The sequence below is a fragment of the Dermacentor andersoni genome, chromosome 10, assembly GCF_023375885.2.
Source record: "Dermacentor andersoni chromosome 10, qqDerAnde1_hic_scaffold, whole genome shotgun sequence".
Lineage (NCBI taxonomy): Eukaryota > Metazoa > Arthropoda > Arachnida > Ixodida > Ixodidae > Dermacentor > Dermacentor andersoni.
In genome coordinates this window covers 123,491,540-123,519,494 of record NC_092823.1, presented here as the reverse complement: position 1 = coordinate 123,519,494, position 27,955 = coordinate 123,491,540, and the positions used below count along the sequence as shown (strand labels likewise).

Here is a 27,955-nt window from a genome sequence, read left to right as displayed (position 1 = left end):
GTGTTGGGTGAAACACACGCATAACGTACACAGTTAAACACACAAACGGCACATACACGCACAGACACGCACACAGTCAAGCTGCTTGTCGCCTTACCGATGCCCCACTTCGTGGAGCAACACATGAGCGGAGTTGAAAGCTATTACTGAGTATTAACACTATAGTAAAAGCAACGCTACGTGGATCCTGTGTCCTTTAGGAACGCCTTCAGCGCTACCAGCGTCTGCGACCAGACACGATAGGTCCTATCGCACCTTCGTCTCTTTGTCCAGCTGAGAGACGAAGGTGCGATAGGAGCTATCGTGTCTGGTCGCAGACGCTGGTAGTGCTGAAGGCGTTCCTAAAGGACACAAGATCCGCGTAGCGTTGCTTTTACTATAGTGTTAATACTCAGTTAATACTAGAGTAGCAGGCCAGATGCTCCATTATCCGGCCGACCTCTCTACATTTTCCAATCATTAAAATACTTCTTGTCCAGCTGAGTAAAGGGTTGTGAAGTGAGCTTTGGGTGCACGTCCAACAACCGCAGGTGGTCGAAATTATTCCAGAGATTTGTCGTAGCCCCTATGTTGCTTTGATGCATTAAAATAAATAAATAAATAAATAAATAAATAAATAAATAAATACATAAATAAATAAATAAATAAATACATAAATAAATCTGACTGCCGAAACTAATAGTTTGAACGGGCTCTTGCACGTATGCATATGCAGGCTCAGAAGTTGAGAGAATCCATCCGTGCCACGACCACGTGCCGCGTCACGGATTCGTACTTCAAGCAGGTGAGATCAGGATATGCCTTTCTGACTAGCGCCATGTAGCACTAAGGCCTGAACCTGAGCTTAGTCAGTAAGGTAACAACAACCTTGAAGGGATCAGCGCAGAAGACGGGGTAAATGAACGGCAAACACACCGCTCTATGTCCGAGTGTTCGCCACTCGCTGTGTCCATTCTTCTTTCGCGCTGTTGTTCTTTAGCATGTTGCCGTGCAGTATTCACGAAGCGCAAAAATGCTCACGGCCAGCACACGTTTGCAGGTGAAGTTTCTCCACGACTCGATTGCTCCCGTAGAGTGGTGCATGAGCGGCGGAGGCTTCTTTCGCCTGGACCGGCCACTCATTGTTTCGGTGAGCGTTCGATGTGCAATCGACATTTTCGGCGGCACGGAGCAGCATGTGCGGCACGAGTTGCAAGATTTTTTTGTAATATGTTGTGACATCCACAGCGTTTAGGGATATTCTGTCACTCTGCAGATGGTTCACTCCCCACAAGAGAGAGTTGAAGAACGGTGCAGATGCAATACGTGTCTTCCCAATTTCAAATTGTGTTTGCCTCTTGCGAACACGTGGTCGATGGCAGCTCCGTTCCTTGTTACGGTTGCTGCAACACCGCGCTTTCGCGTGCTTTCTTTCAGGCTTGGAAAAGAACTTTTATGTAGCACGTATCCAGCAACAGGAAGCTAGATTGTGAATTTTTCGGGAAGGTCTAACAATTTCCTCACTGACACTCTTACTGTGAATGTAATAATAACGTTAATTAGTAACACGTAATTGTGCAATAAGCCGAAATACAAAAAATAGTCTGACCTGCTCCATGCGAAAGTAAACGCTACCGTGGTTCTGTTCAGCTACGTGGCATATGCATATTTTTAAATTTAGGCACAAGTTACGTAGGACTCGTGATTTATAGAAGTAAGAAGTCTATTGCTCTCACTTGTATATCTTCAGCCGAGGCACGGTAAGCACACGTAGATATAGCTCCATTAGGCCTCGCAGGTATATTTCGGCAGTGTCGCGACGAATAATTCACACCACCACGTGCAATAAAGATCTTTGACTTATTGACCAATTATTATTCAGAAGAGATGCAATGAGATATAAAAAAAAAAGATAAAAACCAATTCAGTGTTACACCTAAGTGTCTGTTTATAACGCCTCCCATCTATTTTTCAGATGATGTCAGCTCTGATTACGTACGCAGTCATCCTGGTGCAAGCCCACCACGAACTCACGCACCACGAACACGCCTTGAACGCTACATCCTCAACATAACTGAATGGGTTGGTGGTCATCATCCGATTTTTCTGCAATGATCTGGATTACGTATCAGCTCCACGTCGTTTCCACGCCATCACCGAAAAAAAGAAACATTGAATTACGTAAGGGACCACTCGCGTAACCGTTTCGACGGGGATGTATGCACAGAGGAAACATTGCTGTTATGCCTAAGAGCGACCTTACGAATAAAAAATAAAAGGAAACAGTGCACGCAAGAGAAAGCATACCAGTCGTAAAATAAAGCCAACGAGCGGTTGCCGACGCTTTCAGCTCTAGTGTCCTTGTCGTTGTTGTTGTTGTTGTTGTTGTTGTCCTGAGTGGCCGTTGCACATACCCACAGTGGGGGATTGGCCAAGAATCGGGTGGTTCAATTATTTGCATACTGTCTCTGTCACTCCTTGCTTTATTGTTTCCTCGCTTTCAAATGGATATATGTTTTCAAACCAAACAATAACGCTTACTATTTAGAACCATAGAGGATTACGATGTTTACAACGAAGGTATTGACGTACCCAGACGCCGTGGCCGACCGCTTCTTTCTTTTTTTTTGTGTGACAGGCATGTGATTTTGTTCTTTCGATACATGGTTGAGAGCGCTGGCATCCAGGCGCACAAAGAGCGCAGCGGCGTCATTTTTTATTATCTTACTCCGTGGGCTCCATTCAGAGTGTGCGAGAAAAAAAAATACACGATAGGTAATGTCGTAGAAACAACTTCACTGGGCCCACTCTACAACTGATCAAGTGCGTCTTATGCCACAAAACCAGCACGCGCTTACTATCCCGGCGATTTACTCCACTTCAGGGAAGCTTTCAAGACGCCACGAATTTGCGAAAACGTACGCAGTCTTCGCAATGGGTGCCGGGACATGGTCGGAACGGGTACAACGACCTGTAGCGAGCAGAAACGCGCGCTACGATTCCGCACCAGAAATCCAAATCTGTCATCATCCTTTCAGACTTCATCCTTTCACTTATCCCGCCGCCCCCTAACACTTTATAGTGTACGCGGTTTGTTCGTGCTCGTCTCTATTTCTCTCTATCTCCCTCTTCTGTTCTCTTTCTCTTTTTATCCTCCTTCACCCTTCCCCCGTGCAGGGTAGCCAACCGGAACTGCCTCTGGTTAACTTCCTTGCCTTTCTATGCATCCTTTTGTCTCTCACTATGCATCGGGACACACGCACCTTAAGTGTGTCTGCTTTGTTCTTTCGTGTTTTCATGTTTTTCAAGTTTTCTTTCAAGTTGCGTGAAATGCTCGCCATGATCGCTGCTCGTCAAAAGCGCTAAATGTTTGTTAGGAAGATAGCAGAAAACGAAAAAGAAGGAAAGAAACGCCTCGGACAAGGTACGTCTGTATATAATAAGTGTTTCTCTCTTAACCTTATCATACGTCCGCCTCCCTCATAATGAGACAATTAGCAATATTTCGGGGCGAAAATTTGAAACTTATATGACGTTCCAAGCGGCGAGAGCGAACGCTTGCACATTGTCTCACATACAGAAACCCTCAGCAAGACGTAACGACGAGAAGGAAGCATACAGAGCAGGCTGCTGACAAACAGGTCATAATTTTATTAACGAAGCTGCGCGCGCATTCCATCAAACCTAATCATCTTCAAGGAAACAGGACTGACAAGCGATTTTCCCCGATACGGAAGATCTCGGCATTCTTACATGTCTCCAGATTTCTGTCTGGTCACGTGTGTTGGTCTACATTTCCTTTTTGATGGGGTGATAGCTTTGCTGGAATATTTTTTAAGTTGAGTGTATGCATGGGTAACTTGCTGCTATTTTTCTACTTCCTTTCTTGAAATTCATCAGCAGCGGTCTGCACTATCAGGAAGAAAACAGTACCATTTGAGGCTTGTCTCCAGAAAATAATCTTGCGTATATTTGATTTTTGCAAGCTGTGCTACCTATATACCAGTACGCTCAGGAACGACATGTGTGAATGGCATTATAGGCAGGTGGCATGAGCAGAATAACGATGTGCGCGAAGGATTGACGACGAGCGTTGTTATAGGACTCTACAAACCCCAGTTGTAAGCATTTTTCAGTGTGCTCTGTGCGCTTCTGTCTCTCGTAAGTAGGTATACCCGTACGACTTCAACCTAGATAAAAAAGATCGGTGAGCTTTCCACATGGTTACGTACGGTTAAGGAATTGCGCAAGTGCGCAACACAACCGATATATATATATATATATATATATATATATATATATATATATATATATATATATATATATATATATATATATATATATATATATTTATAAAACGCACTGAGCTAGCTCATGAATGGTTTACCGTCACGGAGTACCTTGCTCAATAGCGTTTTTAGCTGTGCGTTCGGTAGCATCGTCATAAATTCGCTGGTGACACTAAGCGCTGGCAAGTAAAGAGTATACGAATTTCCATTGAGAAGAACGGAGCGTGTTTGGTAACAATTGGTCATTTAACGTACACAGCAGATAAACACGCACGTATACACACACGCATACACAACAAAGATAAAATACAAAAAAAGTCTAAGACGCCACACAAAGCGCACAAGCTAAAAACAGTGCGTATTACAGGGCACGAAACGTAGGGCGGTTCACAAACGGTATACCAAGTCCAGGCTTAAGTTCAGCGCGGTTACGAACGCCCAATAAATGCATTAATACGAATTCAGAGGAAGATCCTTCCACGTACGTAATTTTCGTGGTAAAAAAAAAAGAACAAATGGATCACAAGCTCCAGCAAACACTAACTGGTCTAATCAGATTCCGTTTCCGAAGTCCAATGGGCTCTTGGAGTTGCCGTTCGCAGTCAATTCGGTCTCAGTGGTTTACTTAAACACTCGGTGGCTTCACAACTGTTTCGAGCAACCACAAGCGAACGTGGAAGAGCGCCGGTAGCCTCACAAGTTCTTGCCGTCTATAGGATCAGTAAGCATAAATGACTCGCACCACGAAATGCACAGAGAAGAGGCAAAAGCAGGTTAACGAAACAGCGGTATCCCTCCAAAACAGTTCTTTCGCAAGTTCCTCTTTCTACGCTAAGTTCACTCGCAGACGTGGCGCGTCGTCATCGAGTGGTTGTCCACCGCGTTCAAGCCAGTCGGTGATGGCGGGCCCACGACGTCAACCGGTTCGGCCCGGGTGTCCACGGCCAGCATTGGAATCGCTTCCGGCACTGGGGAACCGCACGCGAGCGCCCCGCCGTGGCCTTCGACAGCGGCGGGTCCCACGTATACGTGGCGCTGCACTTTCTTCTTTATCGCCGGCTTCGGGGCCACGGTGACCGTGGACAGCTTGCGCGGGCTGGGCCTGGTACCGTACGTCTTGCGCTTGGCCGCCTGCACGACAGCGACCGGTGACGTCACCAGGTGGCGCGCGTGCGCGCACGTTGCACACACGTAGTGTTCCTGTAAAGGGCTCTACACACACGGTGCGCCGACTCCCTCAGTGTAACGGACGCCAACAGGACGCAGTGCAGCACCCAACACCCTACGGCTCCAAGAAAAGACGCACTGCTACACCCACTCGGATGCGAAAATTCGGGTTGCGAAAAAAAAAACAATTATCGGGTATTATGCGCAAAAACACCCACCTGATTATGAGGCATGCAGTAGAGGGGGACTCCGAAAAATGATCACCACCTGAAGTTCTTTAACGTGCACCTGAACCAAAGTACACGGGCGTTTTTTTTTTGCATCTCGCCACCATCGAAGCGCGGTCGCCATGCATGCCCAGGATTCGATCCCGCGACATCGTTCTTAGCAGCGCCGCACCATAGCCGCTAAGCCACTGACGTGAGTGGAATCCTACGAAGCCAACAAACACTTACACCAACGACGACATACGGGAAATTACTTGTGCTTAATAAATGATAATGGAAATGAAAGTGGGTGAAAAAACAACTTGCCGCAGGTGGGGACCGAACCCACAACCTTCGCATTTCGCGTGCGATGCTCTACCATATGAGCTATCGCGGCGCCGTTTCCCCATCCACTTTCTTGGGTAATTATGTTTCCTAGTAGAACCCTGGGAGTGTTAGCCAGTGCCACCACTCACAGACCTTGGCGGCGGACGTGGAGCGTCCTTTCTGCCGCAGGCGTCACGAGAACGTGAACTTTTTGGGTGAAGGCGACTGGTCAATAAACCCACACATGCTACCTGAAGGCATCAATGTTGCCGGATTCGAGACCCTCGTTATTTAATAGACGAGAAGGAAGGAGATTAACCGAGGGGCCCGATTTATTGATTTGTCATATCATACGAAACCAACGAACACTGACACCAAGGACAACATAGGGGATATTACTTGAGCTTAATAAAGCAGAAGTAATATCCTCTGTGTTGTCCTTGGTGTCAGTGTTCTTTGGCTTCGTATGATATGACTAGTAAAAAAATAGGGCCCCTCGGTTAATCTCCTTCCTTCTCGTTTGAGGAGAGTGGAGTCAGTTTTTCAATACAAAACTGTCTAGAGGGTGCCACAAGATGCGAGCCAGTTTGCTTCCGAAGTAAAAAAAAAAGAAATACGTACAGTGCCAAGACGTGCGGATATAAGGAAATTATTTCGTACTAGCCTCTCGTTTGAAGCCAGGTATTGTTGTACACGACAATAAAAAAGCGAGCTCAAACGTAGGTGAGCTGGTGCACATTGGCTTACATATGCAGCTAGAACCGCCATAGTGGCTCAATGGATATGACGTTATGCTGTTGAGCTTGAGGTCGCGAGTTCGACTCGCGACCGGAGTGGCCGCATGCTGATGGGACCGGAATGCAAAACACTCGTGTAGTTATGTTTAGGTGCACGCTAGGAATTCTATACTGTCAAAATTATCCCACAGCTTTTTATATTACGCCTTCTCTAAAAACCCCAGTGCTGTTTTAGGATGTTAAATTCAACAAATCAATTACTACAATCGCGGCGGGCTAGCGGCCATGTGATCTGCTTTTTGTTTCATATAGCACGGGCTTTTATAGGAACAGAAAAACATTTACCAAACGAGTAGGAACGTAGAAGCCGCTGAATATGATGTTTGGAAGGCTCTACGACATTGTAATTGGAAGTTCTGCCCTAAATATTATGAGTCCGTTAGTTATTCGTGACTTATCTTCAATTAAGCAGAATAATAATATTTTGGAACTCGCTCCACACAATAGAAAACAAAGGGCAGTTGGGACACCCTGCATAAACACATATCGCGGTAAGATTGTGAGTGCGGTCTCTGCACAGATCTATCACCGTCGTTGTGTGTTTGACATCGGTCAATGACCTATTATAATTTAAAGCATCTTGTTGCACAAGAATGCGACGTTATAACATCTCGTGGGTACTGCAGGTCGTTTGTTTTACTTAACTTGTTATAGTTAGGCACTGTCCAGAAAGCCTGGATAGAGCGAATGGACGGATCGATGTATATCGCCAAGCTTCCAAAAATACATGTTTTAGGATAGGTAAAATAGCGCTTGCACACGTGTTAGTACTTAATCCTTTAACTGGCAAGATAAGAAAGACTTGGTCTAGAATATTTTCATTGCCTTATTTCTTCTTTATATAGGTCAAATACACACCAGCCGACATATAAAAGAGTTTCTCTAAAAACTAAGCGATACAGCAGGTCAAAAATATTGTTGACCAGCTGGTCGAGGGCCAATTAATCTATGGTCAAAAACTAGTTTTTGGTACTGACTTAGGTAAGGCCGATTCGTGTTCTGGAGATGCGTCTCTATGGCGATAAAAAAATAACAGCTTGCTTAAACAAAGGAAAAGAAATCATATCGGCGAGATTATGACCACAATGTGCTGAGAAGAGAACGACAAAGTCTTTCAGTTTAGCCATCAGAACATCCACTGCTGCTCACGAATGACATTTTTGGGAATACCACTGTTGAGCAGACACATAAACAGATGTAAATTGAGAGGCACAGACCAATATAAAGATTTGTCTCGTTTTTGCAGATGTTTTTGTTAGGTCAACAATATTGTTGCGCTACCAGTTAAAGGGTTAACTGCACAAACACCAGGAAAGCTCGTAAATATGTCACAGAAATAGTTTTGTAGAATACAACACAATCGCCAAAGCAACGATCGCTTGACGAGATACTGTTTCCATGATGCCACATTTGCATGAAAACTTACCGCATATTTTATCGGTCCGAAATCACGGAAGCATTTCATCATGGCTTGACCGAGAAACATAAGGAAGGACATTAGGGCTATAATGCAAGTCGCCACCGTCACATTGCTGTTTCCTGTAAAAAGTACAAAGAAAATATATCAAAGTTGTTGACAGCTGAGGAACTACTATTTGTTTCCTGAATTGCTTGACGAATCTTTTGACATTCATTGTCATTGATCTTCCTTTTTGCAATGTGTGCTGCTCCCAAATGATTTGAAAGAATCCCCCTCGACAAATAGCGTTGTTTAATCTCTTTTTCAATTCACCGATGGTGTCTATCTCTCACACCATCGGTGAACTGTATGCTTTGGCACATGCAACTTCGTCTTTAAGAGACGCAAATGTAATGCTTAAACGACAAAAAGAAAATGCCATGAAAATGCTTGGCGTCCGCGTTTTTTAAGCGTTACCTAATAGTCGCGTTCCGAAGCCTAGTGATGGTAAATATATTCGCGACATTTAAGGGGATTTTTTTTCGAAGTAAACATGCAGATGAATGTCGGAAGCACATACAATCACATATATACTACGCATAACTAAAGAACTGTTAGATGGATATTACAGAACAATTAATTTTTTTTAAAGTGACGATGATGAGTGGGCCGTGGTGAATAGGTGTTATACATAATAATGAACAGGACATACTGTATTTTCTCGTGTTATTCGGATGCGAATTGTAAATGGTACATCGCTGTGTTCCCCGAAATGCCTGTTGAATGCATGTTTGAACATGCTGTTCAAATATGCATTTACTTTTGATTAATCAGCCGGCACATATCTACCACTTAATAGGGCGCCGGCCCGATCAAGCCCTTTTAGGCTTTTTGTGTGCCCCATGAAGATTAGTATCCTAAACGAAAATTCGATTTGATCACTGTACATATAATGGAACAGTTCTGAAGTGAAATAAAATTTGATTGATTGATGCATATGTACATTGTAATATACACATCGCTATAGAAATAGTTGACCATATTTACTGCCGACGCCCTTGGATAGATCATCACTAGATTCATGTTGGTCCAAAGCAAACATATTGGCCAGACTTTGCTTCTTGGCGTTTCGCCCTTGTGTTCTCCTTGCGGGTTTCGGAACACAAGTGCGTGCCACGAAGTAGATTTTAAACTACTGTCTGAACGTGGTAAACCTCTCCGCGATTAAATGATGGATTACATAGCATTCGTAATCTGTAGATATGGCACATATATAAAAAAAGAAAACCAGCGAACCTCATGCTTAACCTGAGTGGTTTCAACACGATATCACAATCTGCTCATTCATGCCTTTGATCACAACCGCTCCACGATCGACCAGTATTATTTTGCCATCAGCGCTGATAACAAAGGCCGGATTCTGCATAATGGTATTGCACTTACGAAAAAGAAAGCCTCTTGAACATCTCGGCAATTTATTGCTCACCTAAAACAGCAGCCACACGTGAAAAATTTTATTTATCGAGTACTCTTAAAGGTGCTGCCCCAAACATGGCGGTGGTGGCGTTCTTCCAGCGCCTTCAGTACGCAATAGCATGGCCTTTGAGATTGCTGAGCGTTATTCTACGACAGGCAGTGCCGATCAAAGTGCGGTCAAAGGCACGATCAAAGCGCGGTCGTCGCACAGTTTAAAATGTACATGGCGGCGCCGGGAAGCGACACGTCGGAAATACATTTAGTGCAGTTTCCTTTAACTATATAATCGAGAATTCGACCCGCACCTCAACAAGAAAAGAAAAAGAAAACAAGAACCCACCGGTCCTGAGGTAGAAGAATATGGCGAGCGTAAATTGGAGTAGAATCAGGGAGCCAATGACGAAATCGATGGCTGTGGCGTGGATGTACTTGTTCGTCTTCGACGGTGTGTACACGAAATATATGTTGTAGCGGTCCACGCTGTGCTTGAAGCAGAGGTAGACCAGGCCTGCACGAGCCAATAACATGGGGACAACGTAGTTCTTGACCGCTTAGTTACACATTCGTTAGCATATTAGAGGAGGCCTTACCAGAATACATTGCACAACTATAAAAACATCTTAAATTAGGAGGGATTCCGCGGAAGAAACATACACAGTATAAGAACGCGACAGCTGCAGAATAGTTTAGCATGGTTTGAAATTACCAAACTTATTTTAAGCTCCAAGAAGGCTAAGTATATGTAGCATTTCCTTCTTACCGAAAAACTATACTAAAGAGTGCAATTTGTACCTAGGAGGGTCAGAAATGCAACAAAGAAGCAGTAATAATTATGTAGGAGTAAGTCCTGCCTCGTCACTACGCTTGGCACCACATATTGAAAGGTAACTAAAAATAGTTTTTGGTTGTTATACCTTATTAAAGGTGCGCAACCATTTCCACCCTCAAACATTACGTCTCATTCATTGCGACGTTTCATTGCCATTTAACACATTTTATAGAGTCACGGGGTTTCACCTACACCTCATACATTGATACTTTAATCAAAACTCAGAAACGTGGGTGAAAATATATGCATCGAATACTAAGGACGCGCCCTCTGCACACCAGTTTGCAGAGTTAAACTAATGACACTTATCCAAGCTTGGGCTCGGGGCCGTCCGGCAAGCCGAAGATGCCGCCCGAGTCCAAGGACTTCGAGCCGCCACCTGAGGCCCCACAGCAAGAACTGCCGTCCACAAGAACTGCCGTTCTTCATCATCATCATCATCATCTTCATCTTCATCTTCATCTTCATCTTCATCATCTTCATCTTCATCTTCATCATCATCATCTTCATCTTCATCTTCTTCATCATCTTCTTCATCTTCATCTTCTTCATCTTCATCTTCATCATCTTCATCACCTTCATCTTCATCACCTTCATCATCTTCTTCATCATCTTCTTCATCATCTTCTTCATCATCTTCTTCATCATCTTCTTCATCATCTTCATCTTCATCTTCTTCATCATCTTCTTCATCATCTTCATCTTCATCTTCATCTTCATCTTCATCTTCTTCTTCATCTTCATCTTCATCTTCTTCTTCATCTTCATCTTCTTCTTCATCTTCATCATCTTCATCTTCATTCATCTTCATCATCTTCATCATCTTCATCATCTTCATCTTCATCATCTTCATCATCATCTTCATCATCATCTTCATCATCATCTTCATCTTCATCTTCTTCATCTTCGTCTTCTTCATCTTCTTCATCTTCGTCTTCGTCTTCTTCGTCTTCTTCTTCTTCGTCTTCTTCATCTTCTTCATCTTCTTCATCTTAGTCTTTGTCTTCTTCATCTTCTTCATCTTAGTCTTTGTCTTCTTCGTCTTCTTCATCTTAGTCTTCGTCTTCTTCATCTTAGTCTTCGTCTTCTTCATCTTTGTCTTCGTCTTCTTCATCTTTGTCTTCGTCTTCTTCATCTTTGTCTTCGTCTTCTTCATCTTTGTCTTCGTCTTCTTCATCTTTGTCTTCATCACCATCCTCTTCATCATCATCATCCTCTTCTTCATCATCATCATCCTCTTCTTCATCATCATCATCCTCTTCTTCATCATCATCATCCTCTTCTTCATCATCATCATCCTCTTCTTCATCATCATCATCCTCTTCTTCATCATCATCATCCTCTTCTTCATCATCATCATCCTCTTCTTCATCATCATCATCCTCTTCATCATCATCATCCTCTTCATCATCATCATCCTCTTCATCATCATCATCCTCTTCATCATCATCATCCTCTTCATCATCATCATCCTCTTCATCATCATCATCCTCTTCTTCATCCTCCTCTCCTTCATCTTCATCATCCTCTTCATCATCTATCTTCATCCTCCTCATCATCTTTATCTTCATCATCTTCATCCTCTTCATCATCTTCATCATCCTCTTCATCATCTTCATCTTCATCATCATCATCATCATCTTCATCAGCTTCTCCATCATCTCCATCTTCATCATCATCATCTTCTCCATCATCTTCTCCATCTTCTCCATCTTCTTCATCATCATCTTCACTTCATCTTCTATCCAAGCTTGGGACTACAACACAGCTATACCAATCCACAGAATATTAACCACGAACAAACCGGACCCTTCATCATTATTTCTCACGCCTGCAAGGGATAGACAGGCTGCGCATAAGAAAATCAACTTGCCGAAAACTCAATGTGTTCGGCCAACATTGCCTATCATTTGTCGGTGCAAAAATCTGGAATGAAATACTAATCTTCATTAGAAAGTTTCCTAATACTGTTTTATCATAAAAACATCTCTTTAAATAAGATTCCCTATATTCTTGCTTTCTGCATTGGAATGTAATTTATGCAGACTCTTATGGTGTGGATCCAAAACTAGCCATACAGATTAAGGATTCAGGTTATACTGCCAACCATACTGTTACACTACGTCAAAAAAAAAAAAAAGAAACGATGCTGTAACTCCGTAACTTGTAATATTTCTGTCCTGCACATTTGAGCATTACTTTTACAGTATATGGCTAGACGATTCGTCCGTCCGTCTGTCGGTCACCTGCCCGCCGAAAACTCTGGCGCAACTCTGTCCGCGTGCGCTAAAGCACAAGGCCTGTTTACTCAGATCCATGACATCACGCCACCTGGCCCGTAATTTCCATTGACAAGGCTGGCGTGATGAAAGCGGTGACGTTAAAATCACTGCTGCCTACTCGGGAGCATTCACATTAGATTCTATGGCAGTCGGGCCAGGTAACATGACTTCACGAACCGGAGTGAAAAGGCCTTGTGCTACATAGGTGGTGCTGGATTAGCGGAGCATGCGCGCGTAGCAGTTTCTCCGCGGCTCCGATGTGGGTAGGCCACGCGTCATACGTACTCCTGAGGAGTGGGCAGCCTTCGATCAGCAACACCGCGAGCAGAACCGGGAACGAGCTCGTCTATGCCGTGCCGATGCTGCAGCTCGGGCACAAGAACAGGCTCGTGTAGCCGGGCGCAAGCAACAACTGCGTGCCGATGATTCCGCAGCCTACCAAGCCATCGTTTAATGAACCGTCGGGATTAATACAGCGATAAACAACGGAGCCGCACGTTTCAGCTTCGGTGGTTAGCTATCCGTACGGAGTTCTTGGGCGGTGATTTTTTAGCTATATGCCTACGGGTTCAAACATTGCACCTTATAGAAGCCGGAATGGTGAGACATAAAACGTGACCCTCGAGCGTTGACGGCGATAATATTTACTCAAGCGGACTCTTATTTGCCTGAGGTTGAACAGGAAGAAGGTTGCCCATCATACACATTTTTTTTTCATACGTGAGGAAGTTTCTTTCATGTTTAACTCTCCGACGATGAAACGTCCACTGCATAGGTGCAGTATCATAGAAAGCTTTTTCCGGTATATCATTTTTTTTCTGCCATTGGCAAATTTCTTGATGTTCAGTGAAGCGTCCGCTTGCGTATACCGTACCATGGGCAACTGCAGCTTCCAAATCACTGGCGTGGCATATTTATTCAAGGCGAAAATTTTTGAACCACAGCCTGCACTCATCAGTCCATTTTAATTGTCACGCTCGCTAGATACCTGGCGCCAAATCTAGAAGGCGCTTTGGCGGCCCCTCACAAGTCACTGCGATTTTAACGAGGGCATTTAGGAATTGAGGGATGAAGAACAACAAAGACACAATATGCGAGAGAGCTGTCTAACAGATGGCGTCGATCTGGGGAAATTAATATTTTTTGTAAGTGCTTACAACACGGTATAAAAGGCAGCTGGTAAACGTGCTCTGCATCAAGCGCTTTCATAAACTGCACAAAATATTTTTTTTGCGCAGAAGTTCCTCCTCACCAGGTTTGGGCCCTGATACAAGCTAGGTGCGTAGATCACGCAGCAACGGTCGCGTCTGCATAGTATTACACTCAAGTGCACTGTGAAGACAATGGAACATTCAAACGAAATCCCGCGCGCCATTCTTGGAGGAGCCACTCTCCCTGTCAGAAACGGTGACGTCACAGGCGGTCACCCCCAACGCAACATGTAGTGCAGCAGCAGCCACTCTGGAATTCCCGTGAAACGCAGAATGCGCTAACGTACCACCAAAAACTTACTGCGCGGCAAGGGAGAAAGAAATGGAGGAAAGGGTCATGACGTAAACGTCACGTGTTCCTTCGGGTTCGATAAAGGAGAATGTAGGTGAGAAACGTCTCTTTAGTGTGCCGGTCAAAGCCAATGGGAGCGTGTCTGCTGCGGGGAGGGTAGCTAGACTCCTCACAAATCCCTTCGCAATACTTCATTTACTTCTATTATCGAATTACATTCTCTCTTGGACGGCACTTTGAAACCTTGAGTGTGTAAGCGAAGTTTATGATAGAGCACAGCTAGTGATGGGCAATCTAGGGGCTCCACGCACGTTTGCCCCCAATGGGATGGAGTTTACTTTCCGTGTACTTACCAAAAGGCACGATGAGTGGGCAGGAGAGGCTGTAGATCATGGTAATCGCGAATATCAGCAGGTACCAAGCGTAGTGGACGCCAAAGTGGAACTCGAACAGCGATGCCTGCATGCAGAACGCGAACAGGTTATCTATACTATCTATAAATGACCTGCTGAAATTTCATGAACTGAAGTATCAGCTACCTGCGTTTACCCTTCGACCATAACGCCGTCTTCCTGTCTCCTAACGTCAGGCTTATCAATTTCAGTTTTATAGCCGGTTTCGTGGTCCTTAGCTGTTCAAACAGGTGTAAGCGAATCTTGTAACGTATTGTTGATGTGAAACAGCGATGTGTGCAGACCACAAAAAGGCCACTGACATTGTCTGGTCACCTTCTTCACTGGCGACGCTTTTAACTGACCACTTATTGTTCTGTCTAACTTTGAAATAAAGCTTACCTGAATATTTTCACTTGCCGTCCTTTCAACGTTGGCGATTTGCCTTTCAAATGTATTGACGGCGTAGATTACTAAGAACGTTTTTTGAATTGAATTCTCGAGTTTTACGTGCCAAAACAACCATTTGATTATAAGGCACGCCGTAGTGGGGGACTCCGGATTAATTTTGACAACCAGGGGATCTTTAACTTGCCCCCAATGCCCGGGACACGGATTTTTGTGCATTTCGCCCCCATCGAAATACGGCTGCAGCGGCCGGGATTTGATCCCGCGACCTCGTGCCTATAGCAGCGCAACACCATAGGCGCTAAGCCACCGCGGCGGGTTACGAAGAGCAGTTGAAAAAGTTACGATTCCCTCATGTTACATCTGAGCAATTCGAATAAAAGATTGATTATACCGTGCGTCCTTCAACACACATTGAACACATACCGGTCACTGCGTGGTAACGCGACCGAACTGCCCACGCCGATAATATTACCCATCCTCCAAGATCGGTTTCATACAAACTAAATCTCCGAGGATACAAGTTGTAAAGCGATATAAAATTCACTCCCCCGCTGCCATCCCCCTCACGCTTTTCATTCACATGCCTGAAGGGTCGGCCCACATTGCATTGCGTCGACCCCAACAATGATGGTCGGTCAGTGTCATGCTTAATGCTATCGCATTACTCCAACAATGGTGTCGGTCAGTGTCCTGCTTAATGCTATCACATTAAAGAGACCGTGTTTCTCACCCGCTGCACGGCGAATGTTTCGGCCTTGGAGCGTGACATGAAGGTGTACAGAATAAAGAGGCACAGCTGGGGAAATCGGATGAGCTCCATGGTGGTGCCCACGAAGGACGACGTCACCACGTAGTTGATGAAGAAAGCGCCGCTGTCAGGTAGGTACAGGCACCTGTCGGGTGCATTGACAATATACATTCAGCTTCATTAGAAAGTCTAGCCAGACGGAAATTACACGACGCATTTCCAATGCTTATAGGGAAAAAGGAACAACAAATCGCAAATAATTAAATAAATTAACTGAAATGAAACTGCGAAGTTTAGTGTTCCGAGTCTGCACAGCGGGTTACGAGAAACGCTGTAGCGGAGCGTCCGGGCTCTATTCTGGCCACTGGGGAGAAATCCAAATGAATGTACGAAGCTTTGCGTTACAAATTAGTCTTATAGCTGGATTGCTACTCCGTCTGCCACACTGACCAAGTGTCTGTCTATGCATCTATGCCAACGGTTGTGTCACACGTGTCTGTGATACGGTATGACCCGTATGCAACATGATGCGAGACATTGTCAGGTCCCCTTAGAATTTCCGCATGTACATTTAGGAGCAGTAATGTCAGCCAAGGATTGGCGTTCTTTCTATCCTGTTGTCTTTCCTTCTTAAAAAATGTACATTCAACTCTGCCCTCCCCTCCCCCCAAGCGGTTGTCTCAAAATGTTAGAGCCTTAGCTTCATTGTGCTTTCGTATAAGCCATGCAGATGATGAACAGCTTTGGGATAGCTGAAAGGTACTGATTAGAAAAATGCAAGGGTAGCGCAAAATAGATGTATGCAAGGAATTAGTGGTGTCTCCTTCAGACAGTGTTAGAAGAAAAGCGCGCAGTACGCTTATTGCAACACCCGAATTTATTCAAATTATCTGGAGGTGTGAATGCTGTCGGTGGCGTCATAGTTACCACGACAGCATTTTCAAAACTTATCTTTGAGTTATGTAGCACAAGAGCATGTCCATGGGCGAAAAAAATAAACTGAGGGACTGTCGTCCGTTGTGGCCCAAATACCTTTAACAAGCGATGTATATCCAAACTTCCATGATTCCAAAGAAAAAGAATGAGCAGATGTCACGCGGGTTTGCGCGAACAGGGATGTGTAGAAATATCTTTAGCAGACAAAGGAGATAAAGGAGATAAGAGATAAAGGTGCGTCGCCCTTCAGCTAACTCTAACCTTCATCCAATGCAGAAAACATCTGTTTTACAGAACTGCAGTAGGAGTTGTAAGAATGACTCCAGGCAGGTCACTCTTAGTTGGTTACAATGAGAGTAACAAAATTTTCCGTCCGCCCGGTCACAGGAAGCAGAACTTCAGATGCCAAAGCAAGAGTGCTTCACCACTTCAGATTTACTAGAATACGGGTAGTTTCTAATGTAATCTAGTTAAATAGCTATTTGTCACCTGATAGACCTGTTGCAGCCATTATTGTTGACCATACGCTCTCCATAGCATTAAGCCCATTTTCACAATACAGTTCTTACGCTGCAGAACTTGCAGATGCCAATCAACATTGGTGTGTGGCATACTTAGAGGAAGGCGGCCAGCCATTGGTCAATGGCCAAGATAGAGCTTTTATGAACAAGAAGTTTTGGGAATTCATACCCTCGGGTTATGCGGTAGCGGATGACAAATGATGAATAACGGATGTCACGACAAATCTGTTACTGTCGCAAAAACCGCCGCAGCCGTGGTATCAAATAAGCAATGATACTAGCCTTCGTAATTAATGTCGTGACATACAGTCACAAAAATTCAAGTGTAGTGCTTATCTGAGTAAATATACTATTACGAGTAGAATTCTGCACGTAGCCAGCAGTGTAATAGTGTAGTTAGTCTCGAAATTGCTGCATTAAGCATGAAACGTAGCAGACGAAGGCAACAAGCACAAGTGTGTGCTTCGCATGTAACATCCCACTCAGCGTAAATAATAAAGTACTGTAAAAACTAACATTAGTCTTCTGTTCCTTGATAGTAAGTTTATGACTGCGCACTTACTTCCACAGGTGTGTTTCATTGGTCGGCTTCAGAACCCAGGAAACTAGTACTTCAGCACTGCGAAAACAAAATGATTATATAAATATAGCAGCACACCCAACAACTATCTGCTCGCCCTCAGTTTCGCAGTTTACCTGGGGAGGCCGAGGGAAGGCAGAATCAGCACCATAAACAAGAGGAATATGAAAATTTTCCTCATGACCCAGTGGTTCCTTGATGATCTGCGAAAACACAATGCGCATCATTGTTTGTCTGTCCATCAGTCTCTATGCATGGAAACAGTGTGCAAATACGTTCAAGTGCCCTTGCTAACACACGTTTTGCGTTTTGTAAGGATGCTAGAGCACACGCCCAAAGAGTTATCTGGTACTCGCCTGGTCCAGTGGGCAATGAAGACATCAGACATTGTGACCATGGCTGGCATGGCTGCTGCAACGAGCCACAACATCATGGTTGGCAGGAACTTTGACAAGAAAGGGTTCTGGAAAAAATGGCACGTTTGGCACGTATTATTGTTCAGATTGCTTTCACAACCCCTTGGATAAAAAAATTTGGGGAGAGGGCTCAAAAACTGGTGGAATCATAGGCGCGGGACAAACAAAGGACGGGCACTTCTAGTGTGGACAAAGGTGGTATGGTGCACATGTAGCGGAGATAGCAGTAGTTGTATAGTGGTTGTCGAATGACTATATTGGCACTTTTAGTAGTGCTAGTGGCAGTACTAGTAGTAGCAGTGGCAGTAGTAGTAGTAGTAGCAGTAGTAACAGTAGCATTCCTAAGATCCTCCGACCAGCCTCAAATGACCCCATTCTATGCTTCACAATTTTGTAATCTCGGTGCTCGATCCACTGCCTCCTTTGAAATAATCTTGCCTTAGCTTGAAACTCACCCTATTACTTCAGAAGATAACCGGTTATCTGCTTAATCGTTATGTGACCTGTCCAGATCTAGATTGCTTCTAATCAACAACAGAACACCATCAATGCGCGTCTGAAATAAAATTCATAGTTGCATTTTTTGATATTCTAAATTCACGCCTATCTTTTTGCACCGCCATATACCTTTGTTGCCTGCTTGAAGTTTTTAACAACCAAGTTTCTGCACCTCGTAAAAAAATCGCACACTAGAATTGTTGGTAAAAACAATCTAAGCTAATCCTCATGCTGGACATATTAACGAAGGCACCGCGCCAGTGGTAGATACCACTTTTGTGAATTTGGTTCTTGTTTCGTAGGCTTGCGCAGTGTTGGCAGGGACGTATATGTCCCGAGGGATAGAGATATACTTGCCAGATGCTCGGCCGAGGGAAATATGTGCTCCAGGTTGGACACGATGATGAACGGCGTAGTCAGGAAGAAGAGGATGAGGAACAGTACGAAGTTGATGAAGAAGGAGCGGATGTACCAGGCCCACTTGCCGATGGACAGGTTCTCCCTGAAAGTACCAGGCGCAGATACCGACACAAGAAGCGCTTGATGCTTGGATGTGGAGCTCGAAACTTGCCTTGCCATGGCATAAAGCAGCATTAGCTTAGGAATGCAGATAGTATGATTCACCAAACTGTTAAGATAGTAAAAAAGTAGGTAGAAGATCATGTAGGATAGCGACACAGTCCGTATCGTAATTAGCACAGATAGATAAGAAGATCGTCATGATAAGTTACAATACAGATAAAGAAAAATGCGAAAAGGATAAAGAAAGTTGGTTGTGAGTCGCTTGCTGGACCAGTTAGTACCAGTGTTGCCAGTGTTGTCCTTAAGTCTAGGGGATTTGGGGTGTTCCACCATCTACCGTTCTTTTTTGCTAGATGTAGGCGCTTTTCAAACTGCTGGAATCATTGAAACACATCGTGATCGACATATTGCGTTTGATGAATCAAAATGTCGGGAGTTGAATTTGCAGGTGCTTTTGTGTGCTGCAGAGACTGCTCTAGTTACTGTTTCTGTAAAGTATCGTATTCGGTGTCGTACGCATTACGCAACAACATACATCGCTGAAACCTACAATGCGTCAAATGCAGCCAAACCATATCAGTTTAAAAGCTGATCTTTCGAACAAGTGCTTTCGCTGTTACGAAAACTATTTCGTAAATAAGGGGTCACAGGTGCGTTTCTTTTATTAAAATTTCGAATAAGACGAGGCAATGTTCACCCTAGTGCTAATGGCGTCGTGGCTTTCATGCAGTGTTTCCGACTTTCTCGACTAAGGATTGTCGTAATAACGGCTTGCGCAGGGACACACCAGAACTTCTCGAGAGGCTTGAAAGAATATGCATGACAAATGGTGGCCAACATTTGATGGTGCTTTTCATAACTGAGGTGAAGCCAAATAATGTGGTTGTGCAAATACAGCAGCTGCCTTTTCTGTATGGCATCATTTCACCAGCTTAGTTGTACCTCGTTCCGCATCAGTTACACTAGGTACTAAGTTAGTGTTTCCAACCATAGATTATGATGTACTTCATCACCCTTGACATCAACTAGGTCATTTTTCTTGGAATAAGTAAGAATATGAATGATGTTTAGAGTGTATGCGCTCTAAAAAACATGTTAGAAATGGACTAACTAGTGTCCAAATGATGTACTTACAATTTTCACTGTGCCGAACCAACGTGTACTTGTTAGAAAAGATACTAAAGTGAAATTAAAATAATTATGTGGTTTTGCGTTTCAAAACAACTTTGATTCTGATATCATGAAAAGCGAACAAACAAAGGCACCAAGCACAACATACGGGAATTTACTTGCACTTACTTATTGAATTAAAGAATTGATAAATTAGTGGCAATGAAAGTGGATGCCGCAGGCGGGGAACGATCCCACGTCTTCGCATTACGCATGCGTAATGCGAAGACGCAGAAGGAAAGCGTTTTCAGCAACTTCGAAATATAGCGCTGTGCTCGGCAGCGCGTCTTTGCAGTCTTCCTCGCCATGCATATTGAACAATTCCGCTACGTTCCCTTTAGGTACAGGTCCATCGTCACCAAATACGAGCCCTTACCAGAAGATGTCGCTGGGAGGCGGAGCAAAGACGACCTTCCAGGAGTTGGACTTCAGTTCTTTGCTCACGCTCGAGGAAGGCGTGGTGGCGTAGCACTGGCACTGCGACCGGTAGTCCTTGCAAACCCTGGGCGGTGTTACACGAACCATTGTAACTAGTCCCAAAACAATTTCCCTTGAAGGGGAACCTCCTCCTCTAAACTTTTCCCGTGAAAGGACGCCGCGAGAACAGCACAGTTCAAATGAACCAATCACACAAATAGCTAATAATTAGGCCCAGTCAATCGAGCTGCCTTTAATATATATACGTATACATATGTATATAAAAGGAATTTAAATATAGTTTGGCATATACGGCTGAACTAGAAATGCACCAACCGTCGGATGGTGTTACCGTGGCAACGAGAAATTACGAGATGACAAGCATCAATGCAGTGGTTGACTGGAGGGAGTACATCAGCTTTTCACGTGCCTTCGAATCTAGAACTGGGGGTTCTTGTGCCGAAGTACAATGTATAGTTTAAGAAATCCCTCGCGAGTCCGTGATTCACAAGTCAGTAACTGTTGCTGCAGTCGTTGTGTTCCGTTCATATTCGCCCGCTAGCCATGCTGTATATTCAACATGGTCCTATCAACCATAATCGGGTATAACTGCGTCTATGACTGAAGAGGAAGCCACAACGGCGGTACTTCTGCGAATGTACTTGTGCGCCAAGTAGCCCAGTGGAGTTTCACTGAGCTAACAGCGCTTTCTGTGTTGGTTTCTCAGGACGCATACTGAATCATCATAGCTTGCTGCTCGCATATGAAAAAAAAGACAACTAAGAGCAAAGCGATGAAGTAAAATTCGGATTTGAGTTTTACGCTAATGTAAGTGCTGCAGTAAATAGCATGACGATGATGTGGTTTTCCACATCTACATGGTGCTGATGTGGTGAAGCGCTGGTGCTGTGCTAATGTGTCTTTTTTTCGTCCTCAGAAAAACGCTGTAAAATACAATAGCCTGTATACAAAAAACCAGTTTTTGAGAATCACGTGAACAAGTTCATCGTCGATAATCATGAGCCATCTCTATTGGCACACGCATGAAATTGCCTAAGCTTTTCAAATTGTAAAAGGTGAGGGCGACTGCGTCAACCAGCCGTGGGTACTGATATAAGGTCAATAAAGAAAATAAAGAAGACAAGGAAAATAAAGTTTTCCTCTTTTTATGGCTCATCATTGCGTCGTTCATCATGTGACAAGAAATATGTTCTTGATTTGCATCCAGGCTGCCGTATTTGAGCCAGTTCTTCTGAATAACGTTTCAGCTGATGGGCAGCGCTAGTCCTGTGTTCCCTGCGTAGCCGTCCATGCCCGTTCGCCCATGCAGCTGGTTACAATGAACCACTTCCGACTTGCCCGTTTCATCATCACATTTCCCTTCGTTACCATAGAAAGCTTTTCCATGCACAAGCCCAGTACACAATAACATGTGCGGTTCGCACGCGCATTGCACGCGCTTACATCATCGCCATCTCCTCGGTCTCGAAGGTGACGAACACGAAACCGACGGGTCGCTCGAGCGCGTTGGCTCGCTCCTTCTCCACCTCGCGCAGGTATTCGCTCTCCTCGCGGGAGTAGTAGTCCAGGGCGTCCACCTGGAGGCGAGAGAGGGAGAGAGAGAGGATCGAAGGAGGAGACTGACGAATGGTTATTGCTATCATTGAAACCTTTAGCCCGCACACAATAATACCGTAAAATTCCGCACACATATACATATGATAGTGTACGGAATTGGAGTTCACGGTATTCCAGTTTATGGAATACCGGTGCCCAGTAGACGTGGACGCCAGCGCAGATGCTTAGGTAGCGACATCTTGTGACGGTGTTTTTCAACGACAAAATTCAAAAATGCATTTGCGTTTCAGGCTGTAGTGCCACCGCCGTGCTCCTAGTTTCACCTCTACAGGTATGCACAAAGAGGTCTTTCTTAAACTGCGCCCTAAATTATAGCGCACCAACAAGGAACACTCGAACGTTGAAACACGAAACGCGCTTCTTTCCACTGTCTGTATATTCGCACTATAACGTGCCTAAACGTTCCCCTCGTCCTGGATCAGCAATATGTTATATGTAGACAAGTGCTTAATGATATAGCACGACGCACAGCGAAGCACATGCCTGACATAGGCCACAACTACAGAGCTATAGGCGCCTTATACGTGCCGTGGCGACGCTTCTACGCTTGATATAAACTAGTGAGCCCACCATCTTGCAGCCGCATGCGTCCCCGAAGATCCAAAGCCGGCTGAACTGGTAGGGACGCATCTTGGGCCTCTTTCCGGTGGCGTTGATTTGGTTCTCGCACCACATGCGGGCTTGCGTCGACACTTCCCTGCGATAATTAAGTTAAGTCAAAATCAAGTTCTTTGCTAATCACATGAAGATAAGTACATTACGTATGGTATAATTAGGTGGGGACAAGCGGTGTGACCACGTACGGTAGGTCACTCAGTCGAAATCAAGAAGGTTTATTATCGTCCACTAAAGTCGATAGTTGAGCAACTTGGTATGGCGTTCATACTGAATACTGATCGAGGGGCCGGCGGCGCACAAGAACCTAAAACAAAAAAGTAGAAGGAGACGACAACGCTTCGTCGCATATCGTCAACAGAGCATTACGTGCAAGCATGTAAATGCAGATCCCCATAACACATTTAAGGGCTGTGATAGGGTATCTTATAGTAAGTATTAGTAACAAGTGTGTAATGAGCAGATTAATGGCAGCAAAAAGTTAGAAATATTCACTCGTATTTTGAATGAACATAAGCATGGCTTTCGAATAATAATGAACATGAAATGTGGATGGTTCATGATTTAAAAACAAACAAATAAATCAATAAACTGAGAAGTTCTCGCAGAGACATACATGCGCCTTATCAGCGAGAGCCTCTCTTTTGGTACCACGACTAAATTACATACTATGCGATTGAAATCGTTCTCACTGGGCCAAGATACACTGTTTCAACTGTTCCATTAATAATGGGATTAAGTGAGTTAGCTGGCGTATACTACTTCAAGAACAAACAACACTGGGAAGGGACGCAGAACAAGAAGACACAAGGCACCGCACTCACTGTCCACTGAAAATATTAATTGAACGACTAAAGAAGTAAGACGTTACAAGCACAAACTCTGAACAGAGGTGAAAAACGGCGAAATATACCTGTTGCTGTCCAGCACCACCAGTTCCCGGATGTCGTAGGCGAACTTTATGTCCTGGATCACGCACTCCGGGTAGGCCTCCCTGCTCATCCATATGGAAAGTCGTCGTAAAAACAAAAGCGGTTAAGTCACTAAAGCCTGGATCTTCGGCCTGTTACACGCGAGCAGAAGGTGTAGATGCGCACGATTAACGTGTGATAGAATGCAACACGAAAATAGAGCCTACGATTTTGCACGGTATTCTGCTAAATCGCAGGAAGTTAAGAGAAGACATAAGATAGACCGCTCAGTGTCAACAGCATTTGATTTTTTAGCTTCCTTCTGCGTTCTGACGAATGAGTAACAGTCGCAAGTAGCAAGCTGCGCTGTTTCCTTATCTGCTCCGAGAAATTGAAACAGCACGCACACTCTCAGCTCTGGTGAACTACTTGCTCAAAAGAAGAGAGAAAAACCTATGTAGAAGATGTCTTTTTATTGCTATAAAAACTTGCGCGCTAGTGTAATTGGTTGAACGTCTACATTCCGAAAGAAAGCTGCAGCTTCGCCCGAAAGGCGAAGCGTCGATTGCAGTAGCAAATTAATAGACAGCTATACATAGTAAGGATAGTAGTTTTATCGGCCACGTAAACTCTTAAACATTTACTCACTAACTAAATTAACAAGCATGATGTTACGCGTGCTACAAGCAAACAAACACTTCCCACCCGATGACCGCGGATAGTCGCTGTCAAAACGCTGGAGTGAAGAAGCACGGCAGCAGAAGCAAGCGAATTGAAATTGAAGCGACAAAATTGTGCATTTGTTCGCTGGCGTGGCTGGGTTTAGAGTTAGTGCCATCGCTAAAACCATAGATTTCTAACGTGCCGACCTTGCGAACAACGCGCTCGGGCAACATGTAACTGAAGCAGAATTTATCGTTGAGCATTCAGGCCTCAAGTCGCAACTCTAGATTCGGCGCAGACGAACGCGGCGAGGCTTTCTTCAGCTGTGCGTCACATGTGAGATTTCTTTTGTGTCACTTGCAGTGTTGCCTGCCTACGGGAGGAAAACGGGGAAACAGCCGTTGTATGCGTCTTCGTGGCAGTGCGCGCGACTCAGTCGCCGTGCTTTGCAGAAAGTTCTACTTTCCGACAGGACCGCTTTGCTCGTCTCGCGTCAGCTGGAACTTCCGTCAACAAGTATCTAAGCACTGACCGCTGTAACTATCTCATTTTACAAGCAGCCATTTCACGAGGCGAAATCGGCTGAACCGGCACCCGCGGAAATGGCGAAGGATGAAACCGTAAACAAGTGCCGAAACTGCTATAGAGCTATATTTCAGAGCTAGCATGGAGACAGAGGAGGCAATGTGAAGCACACCGTTTGAGAATGAATATAATTCATTCTTACTTCCAAGGGGACATGGATAAGCTGCTTGTTTACGACTCGTGAAGTAAACGAATTATTGCAGAAAAACAAAAATAAGAAAAACTAAATGTTTGTACCGCCAAGAAGCTGTCAACGTTACATAAAAACCGCTAAAGAAACCACCCCCTGCAAGACAACAAATTTTTCCGCTAGGCCCCTAACAAACGGATAAGTTGGCAACACTGGTGCACACCCGCCGAGTTACCTCCTAGAACTGCTGAAAACGAGGTCGCGGGATTGATACCCGCCAGCGAAGCGCACATTCCCACAGAGCTGGCATGCAAAAACGCTCGTCTACTTCGATTGAAGTGCACGTTATAGAACCCAAGGTGGTAGGAGTTATTCCATTGTCCTTCACTTCGGCATGCCTCAAACCCACTGTACCGTTTGGGGACTTTAAACACTACGATTTATTTATTTTTACGCTGCAAATGTTTGCTTCTTGCTTATAAACTATCCGTTGATATATAGTTGGCGCTTGGGTTGTCCGTTTTTTATGCGGTTCCGTTGCCAGCCCTGTTTTATTTTTCAGAACATACCTTAAAGCGAGCACCGCACGTCTGCACGCAGACATGCCGCTTCGCGTTGACAGCATAAGGTATCTGCGCAACAGTCGACGCAACTGCTTACCTGAAATGCTGCCGAAAGACTTCGGCGTGGCAGCTCTTGCGCGGAACGCCGACGATCATGAGGGTCCGGCTGACCTGCATACGCGGCAAAGAAACGAGGGTTCTCTGTTTCTTATGTCGGATTATCTGAAAACGACAAATGAAGGATTCTGCAGAAAATACCAAAGACGATGCTTAATGAAATGATAATGGAAGCCTATGCAGCTTAGTTCCAGAGAACGCTTGTCCCCGTGCCTTCTTTTCTTGCCAATAGTTGCAGAATTGTCGTAGAAAACACAAAATGCACGCAGAAAACACAAGATATACAAATCGAAGTTAGTACATACGTGAATATTTAGGCTAACGGAAATTTTCTATATTTCTTGCACGACAGAAGAAAGTGGTAGTTTCTCCCGAAAGGCGCAGTATTGATTGTCACAGCAAATTATTGGACAGGTATAGGCAGTAAGCCTAGTAGTTTTATCAGCTGTGTAAACTGCTTCAGGCTTTCGCTTACGTAATAAATTAACAAGCACGGTGTCTCGCGCGCAAAAGCAAACATGAACACATCTCACTCGATGACGGCAGTCACTCGCTGTCGGAAAGCTGGCGTGATGAAGAGCGGCAGCAGTGGCGAGCGACTTTCCCTTCGTGGCTCCCTCTCGCTTCAACGCGAACCAGGCGCGCGAGAACGCAGCACATACGAAGCCGCTGGCGATCTGCGGTCGGCTAGCCTTCGAACACATCGCAGATTACCTCAAAGGAAGGACGTGTGCCGCCGTGCTAAGCCACGTCCTGCGCAGCCGCGGTTGGAGTAAAAGCGGAGACGCACTCTATTCCCTCATGTCCTGCCCTCTCCTAGCTCACACGCTAAAGCCCCTTAAACTTCGTAAAGTAGCGCCACGCTTTGAAGAATGCCGCCTCCTCCTCGCGCGCTCTGGCCGATGCCGCGTCGCTATTGGCCTAATAGCATCACGTGGGCCCTCGCGCCGTGCTTCAGCGCCGTTTTCGCTCGAGAAGCGTCTCCGGAGTGGCGAGGAGCGAATGTTAGCGCCGTTGCTACGCTCGAGCGGTGTAGGGGGTGCCACGGGAGCGTGAAAGAGGAGAAACTAGGAGGAGCGAAGGCGGAGGAGGAGAATGTCGCTACTTTACGAAGTTTAAGGGGTTTTATAGCGCGCATGTCCCTGCTTCCTGCCTTGCGCGCGCCCTCCCTGTCTTCCTCCCTTGCGTGTGCGAGAAGACGACGCCGCCGCACAAAGCTACCGTTCTTCTCGGCTCAGCCTCGTGCGTTTTCCCTCGCACTAACAGCATACGGTGCGCGGCTGCAATCTTATCGCACTTGGACTTTACACGACACCGCACGGCGACGCCGACGCCGACAATGGCGGAGATTCGCCTGGAGTGTCCATATAACTGCTATCGTAATAAAAAAAAAGAAATACTATAGAAGAATGCGCCGCACAAATGATTCGTGCATCTAAATGGCCTCGGCGAGTGAAAACGCGCGCAGCGCTTACCCGGCTCTCTTCTGGCCGGATGTGCAATTTGGCCGAGAAGTGGCGCATGAAGAGCACGCCCAGCGGCAGGAACAGGAAACTGAGGATCACGTGGACCCACAGGCTTGACGCGCTGTTGAGTGGCATAGCGACGAGACGTTAGCGTGCGGCACTCACTACAAGCGCGGCTTGGCTTAAGGGGTGTTTCTTAAATCACGTTCCAAACGCTTTCAATGCAAGGAAGATTCGATAATTTAGCGAGTTCCTCGTAATGGCCTACACTATAAAGGCTTACCTATTAATACGAATCGAATAAGTAGACACGCGAGTAATTACTAAAATTAGACTAAATGACTTTTTAGACGAAAGAAGTCAGACTATTAATCTTAATGCAGGAGCTGAAGCTCGTCACCT

At 45.0% G+C, this 27,955-nt stretch overlaps 1 protein-coding gene across 1 annotated transcript in view; it reads right to left on the bottom strand.

Moving 5' to 3' along the window:
• Positions 1-4,796: 4,796 nt before the first annotated feature.
• Positions 4,797-27,955, bottom strand: part of Tmem63 (transmembrane protein 63) — a 35,652-nt gene continuing 12,493 nt past the window's right edge. The window contains exons 7-21 of the mRNA XM_050192472.2: positions 27,563-27,674; positions 26,068-26,141; positions 24,032-24,112; positions 23,074-23,200; positions 22,330-22,463; positions 20,825-20,950; positions 19,114-19,258; positions 18,199-18,305; positions 17,959-18,045; positions 17,825-17,881; positions 15,788-15,950; positions 14,608-14,713; positions 9,981-10,148; positions 8,192-8,304; positions 4,797-5,399 (exon numbers count right to left, since the gene is read on the bottom strand). Coding sequence (XP_050048429.1) covers positions 5,106-5,399; positions 8,192-8,304; positions 9,981-10,148; positions 14,608-14,713; positions 15,788-15,950; positions 17,825-17,881; positions 17,959-18,045; positions 18,199-18,305; positions 19,114-19,258; positions 20,825-20,950; positions 22,330-22,463; positions 23,074-23,200; positions 24,032-24,112; positions 26,068-26,141; positions 27,563-27,674 — 1,894 coding nt within the window. The 3' untranslated portion in view covers positions 4,797-5,105. The remainder of the gene's footprint in view (positions 5,400-8,191; positions 8,305-9,980; positions 10,149-14,607; positions 14,714-15,787; positions 15,951-17,824; positions 17,882-17,958; positions 18,046-18,198; positions 18,306-19,113; positions 19,259-20,824; positions 20,951-22,329; positions 22,464-23,073; positions 23,201-24,031; positions 24,113-26,067; positions 26,142-27,562; positions 27,675-27,955) is intronic.